General features: G+C 41.8%; 1 protein-coding gene across 1 annotated transcript; it reads left to right on the plus strand.

The window, feature by feature from the left end:
• Positions 1-1,869, plus strand: LOC125547704 (protein ECERIFERUM 2). Its single transcript, XM_048711750.1, has 2 exons — positions 1-471; positions 1,243-1,869. Exons 1-2 carry the CDS (start codon positions 25-27, stop codon positions 1,867-1,869), a joined length of 1,074 nt encoding a protein of 357 aa, XP_048567707.1. The 5' UTR covers positions 1-24.
• The last annotated feature ends 4,475 nt before the right edge of the window (positions 1,870-6,344 follow it).

Here is a 6,344-nt window from a genome sequence, read left to right on the forward strand (position 1 = left end):
CACCCAACCGACCGAGTGCCGAAAATGGCTGCCATGCCGGTTGCACTTGCACCACAAATGCACATCGTGTCCGTACAGACGGGTTTGCCGACTCGTGTCGTCGAGCCCGAAAGGACCCGTCTCATCGCCGTGGCCACGCCGCCGCTATCCGAGACCGTGCTGCAGCATCGCCTCCGCGCGGTGCTCTACTACCGCACCGACGACGCTCCGTGGGAGGAAGGTATTTGGGTGAAGGAGTCGCTGGGCGAGGTGCTTTGCTTCTTCCCAGAGATAGCAGGCAGGCTCCGGCGCGGCACCAGCGGGTCCTGGGGTGTAAAACTTAATGATGCAGGAGTGAGGTTCCAGCAGGCGACGGTGGAGGTGACCATGGAGGATTTCCTGGCCGACCAGGGGAGGAACGAAGCAGCGCTGGCGCCGTGGATCAACGTGACTGCGGAGACACCTGATATGTGCTCGCTCCTCTTCATGCAGGCACGTGGACGCGCGTTAGACACATCTACATCTGAATTTCTGTTTTCTCTCTCTTTAATTTCCATCATTTTCTAAACTTCCTCATCTCATTTTAATTTCAGTGATTTTGTCCCTGTTAGAGATCTTGGTAAATTCGCAAACCTCATTTGAATTTCTAAACAATTGCATTGACTACTGAGAACCTGTACCAAAATATTATGGAAGGCATTAATACGTTTTTATTAAAGCCAAAGAAACAAGTTGCGGACTACAATCCACGATGTTGCCTGCAAGTTTACCGGTTGGAATTTAAGTTCTAACATACCTCTCAAGTTTTGGAAATTTTAATATGGACTATGGACTACATATATGGATTGAAATGATCGAGTGAACAAACACACTAAAATAGCTTATATTTACGAACTACTTATATGGAAAAGAAGTTGTTAACTTGCTGTTGCACAAGACAGCTGCAAATAAATATACACCATTCCACTAGAAAATCAAAAATCATTTTTGTTTATGTGTCCAATTCTTCTCGCTTAAATTGCAAGCCAAAATTTTAATACCACGGATAGTGCAGATGTAGCCATCTATTTGACTGAGAAACATCAAGGACCAACTGAAATGTATCCTATCAACAACACAAGCATCTACGGATTGAGACAAACCTAATAACAGCCTGGCATGTCAAACGCAATTCTTTAAAAGCAGTACAGTCGAGTGGATGTGTTTATGAGTAACAAAGTTGATTTGTATTTGTATTGATGACTGACCTATTGTTTACTGCAGCTGAGTCAATTTCAGGGCGGAGGATACGCCATCGGCGTGAGCTGCACGGTGCTTCTGTCCGACCCGCTGTCGCTGGCAAGGTTCCTCCTGACGTGGGCGCGGAAGCACAGGGACATGAAGGCGCAGAACAATATCGTCCAAAGGCCCATGATGCAGTACATGGCATACATCCAGAGGCCGGAGATTTGCAGCAAGCGTGTCAGGTCATTCCCAATCGACTCTGTCGCCGCCGATGGCACCAATGCCCAGACCATGCTCTTCAGGACCCCCGGCGGCTACGAGACAGGCGACCTCCGTGCACTTGCCGCGGCATGTATCAACCGGGCGAGCAATGAGCTCAGGGTTGACAGGCCTTTGCGGTTCACGCTCATCGTCGCGCCTCGAAACTCCGCTCGTGGAGCTACGACAGTCGAGACGGCAGTCACGGCGGATGACCTCAACAAGGGTGACGACGGTCAGAACCTGGAAGCTACGGTGTGGGACGAGCTCGGACTGGAGGAGCTGACTCTCAGGGGCGTCAAGCCCGTGCATGTGTCGTACAGAATCGTGGGAGGCGGGGACGAAGGGATCGTCGTCATGATGCCTGATGGCGATGGTTTCCTCGTCGCGGCAACTGTTCCGAAGTAGACACTACAAGAAAAAAGGATTTACGTCATTTTTATTCCGGGACTCAAATAATTAAGCAAATCTTAACCATCAATAACCACAAAAATATGAAAATAAATGTATACAAGCTGTATTATGAACAAGTAGTCATCAACCTGTGCTCCTGCACAGGCTAGTGATCTACAACCCTGTAATATTTATTAATGCTTGGTAAACTTTTACTTTATGCAACTATATTGGATATTAAAAATATCATGTAAACATAGGAATGTACCACGAAAATGCCAAAGCCTGCTACCACAGGGTCATTAACCTAGACAAATGACATCAGGGAAGCAAACTTTTTTTTTGTCGATGCATCCGAAGGATGCGAAGCCGTGGAATGATGTTGCTAACTTACTTAAGCTATTAATATTGTAACTTGTGAGGAATCACACAATATTAAACAACATCAGGGGTATGGTAGGCTGTGAACTAATTAACACCATAATATCACAGATGAATATGTCATATAGTAAATAAAAGGAAATAGTTTTACATAGAGATGTCTATGTTTATGCATACAAATAAAGGAATTTGGCCACTGGTCAGATATAATGCATACCAAGTGTGGTAGCACCGTATTTATATAGACCTTGATCACCATTAAATGGAAGAAGAATAGCCTAAATATCCGAGGAAACAAGGCCAGGTTGTGTAAATCATCGAAGGGTGCATCTACCTATTATATCTATACTAGCACACATGCCCGTGCGTTGCAAGGGGAGAAAATTGATGTGTCCACCAAAACAGCCAACGGCGCAGCACAAAGGGACAGGCAGGCGCATGTCGAGGTATAAAAGAAATACATATCATGCTTTGATGTCTATTAGTGCAGTCCATGAATGCTTAGCCATTGAATAAGTAGGAATGGTTGCTTGTATTGGTCACTTTCTTTTTAACCAGACGCGTGTGGTAGGGAATTAATCAACCTCAAGACCCACCAATTCAGTCTCTCGCAAGTCCTCATCATAGAATAATATGTGTGTCCGCGTTTATAGGGACGTACGTGCTTGTGACATGTGAGTGCCTACATCTATTTTTTGTTTCTATTATTTTGACCTTTGCATACATCAATTTCATGTGTTTATTTATATGTTGCACCAAAAGGAAAATTTAATGGGACATGTTCTTCTAGTTTTCATGAAAATAATGATGAAGATCTTAAAGTAATTGATGTGAGTCCTATTGAATCCTGGTTTTCCAAAATAAATCTTGATAAGGATGGGACTGGAGATGAGTCAACTTTAGTTAAAAGGCATCCCAATTTTTCAGAGTTTTTAGATCTTGGTGCAAAAATTGATAAAAGTGGGATTGAAGAGGTCAAAAGTTTAAGTAGCGATGAACCCACCCTTTTTGATTTCAAGGAATTTAATTATGATAATTGTTCATCAATAGATTGTATTTCCTTGTTGCAATTCATGTTGAATTCTCCTGATGCTTATAATCAAAACAAAGCTTTTACTAAACATATTGCTAATGCTATCATGAAATCTTTTGAAGAAAAACTTGAATTGGAAGTTTCTATACCTAGAAAACTTTATGATGAGTGGGAACCTACTATTAAGATTAAGACTAAAGATTATGAGTGCCATCCTTTGTGTGATTTGGGTGCCAGCGTTTCCACGATTCCAAAAACTTTAATTGATGTGTTAGGTTTCTATTAATTTGATGATTGTTCTTTAAATTTGCATATTGTGGATTCCACTATTAAGAAACCTATGGGAAGTATTAATGATGTTCTTATTGTTGCAAATAGGAATTATGTTCCCGTAGATTTCATTGTTCTTGATATAGATTGCAATCCTACATGTCCTATTTTCCTGATAGAGCTTTCCTTAGAACAATTGGTGCAATTACTGATATGAAAGAAGGAAACATTAGATTTCAATCTCCGTTAACGAAGGGCATGGAACACTTCCCTAGAAAGAAAATTAAATTTCCATATGAATCTATCATGAGTGCTACTCATGGATTGCATACCAAATATGACAATACCTAGATCTATTCGTGTTTTTATGCCTAGCTAAGGGCGTTAAATAATAGCGCTTGTTGGGAGGCAACCCAATTTTATTTTTGTTCTTTGCTTTTTTCTCATGTTATTCTTTTAATAATTCATCTAGCCTATGGTTAGATGTGATTTAGTGTTTTATTTAGTGTTTGTGTCAAGTAAGACCTTTGGAACGGCTTACGGTGATAGTTGTTTTGATTTTGCTGAAAAACAGAAACATAGGCGCCCAGGAAAGTAATTTTCATAAAATTCACATAAGCGTGTTTTTTATCTGATTCTTTTTGCAGAAGATTGGTACACAAATTGCCCATTTTTCCTATTTTTTCAGAATTTTGGGAGTTATAGAAGTATTCGAAGTTTCCAGATTGCTACAGACGGTTCTGTTTTTGACATATTCTGTTTTCTATGTGTTGTTTGCTTATTCTGATGAATCTATGGGTAGTATCGAGGGGTATGAATCATGGAAAAGTTGGAATATAGTACAAATTAAACCAATATAAATAACGAATGAGTTCACAATAGTACCAAAAGTGCTGATTTATTTTCTTATACTAATGGAGCTTATCACTACAGGAATCAGCTACTTTGCCATCTGCCACGGTGGACAGCAAAGCCGGGGACGGCGGATGGCAAAGAGCTTTGCCGTCAGTGGCGGACGGCAAACAGTGACGGCAAAGACAGGGTCGGCAAACAGGCCCTTTGCCGTCGGCTTTTTAGAGCGGACAACAAAGAGTGCTTTACCTACAGCGGCGGACGACAAAGAGGAGTGACGGCAAAATACTGGACGCCCGCCAGCGTTAGTCCGTTAGGCGGCTAACGGCAGCCTTTGCCGTCAGCCAGCGGACGGCAAATTTGAGCGCCTCTTTGCCGTCCGCCAATTGACGTCAGCAATGCGTCAGCGCCCGCTGTGTTTTGCCGTCAGCCACGGCGGACGGCAAAGGAAAAGTCTTTGCCATCAGCTTAACTTTGCCGTCCGCCACGGTAGGCAAATTTGCCAAATGGCTCATCTCTGAGGAAGCACAGGTGGCCGCCACGTGTCCCCTTTGCCGTCTGCCACCGACGGCAAAGAGTTCTTTGCCGTCTGCCGCGGACGGCAAAGAGCCTGTACTGCCTCTTTTTTATTCTGTTTTTCTTATATCCAACAATTATCACATCAAATATATCACAGCACATATATATCCATCACATAAATATCCAGCACATATATATCCAACATAATAAATATCCAGCACATATATATCCATCCATACATACATAGTAGGTTGCACATAGTCCCATCAATCCATACATATTACAATATGCAAAGTTTCATCATAGCAATCTAGTTTCATCATAGCAAGCGAGCAGAATACAAGAAGTGCATCAAAGGAAAAAACAAGCAATCCATCATATGATGCTGGCTTCCGTGAAGTGAATGAAACCTGCAAAATGACAAATAAGAAAGTTAGAAAAAGAATAGAAGAAGAAGAAGACTAGAAGAAGAAGTATATGCCATTTATTAGCTAACTTAGGTGAACTGGATCATTTATGAGCTAAATTAGTTGAAATGGATCGTTTATGAGCTAAGTTAGGCGAAATGGATCGTTTATGAGCTAAGTTAGGTGAAATGGATCGTTTATGAGCTAACCTAGGTGAAATGGGTCGTTTATGAGCTAACCTAGGTGAAATGGGTCGTTTATGATCTAACCTAGGTGAAATGGGTCGTTTATGAGCTAACCTAGGTGAAATGGGTCGTTTATGAGCTAACCTAGGTGAAATGGGTCGTTTATGAGCTAACCTAGGTGAAATGGGTCGTTTATGAGCTAACCTAGGTGAAATAGGTCGTTTATGAGCTAACCTAGGTGAAATGGGTCGTTTATGAGCTAACCTAGGTGAAATGGGTCGTTTATGAGCTAACCTAGGCGAAATGGGTCGTTTATGAGCTAACCTAGGTGAAATGCATCATTTTGGAGCTAAGTTAGGTGAAATGGATCGTTTATGAGCTAACCTAGGTGAAATGGGTCGTTTATGAGCTAACCTAGGTGAAATAGGTCGTTTATGAGCTAAGCTAGGTGAAATGGGTCGTTTATGAGCTAACCTAGGTGAAATGGGTCGTTTATGAGCTAACCTAGGTGAAATGGGTCGTTTATGAGCTAACCTAGGTCAAATGCATCATTTATGAGCTAACCTAGGTGAAATGGATCATTTTGGAGCTAACTTAGTTGAAATGGGTCGTTTATGAGCTAACTAAGGTGAAATGCCACGTTTTTGAGCTAACTAAGGTGAAATGGATCGTTTTTGAGCTAACTTAGGTGAAATGGGTCATTTTGGAGCTAACCTAGGTGAAATGGGTCATTTAGGAGCTAACCTAGGTGAAATGGGTCATTTTAAAGCTAACATAGGTAAAATGGATCATTTAGGAGCTAATCTACGTAAAATGGGTCATTTTAGAGCTAACTTGGATAAA

The sequence above is a fragment of the Triticum urartu genome, chromosome 1A (assembly GCF_056163025.1).
Source record: "Triticum urartu cultivar PI428250 chromosome 1A, HENAU_Tu73, whole genome shotgun sequence".
Lineage (NCBI taxonomy): Eukaryota > Viridiplantae > Streptophyta > Magnoliopsida > Poales > Poaceae > Triticum > Triticum urartu.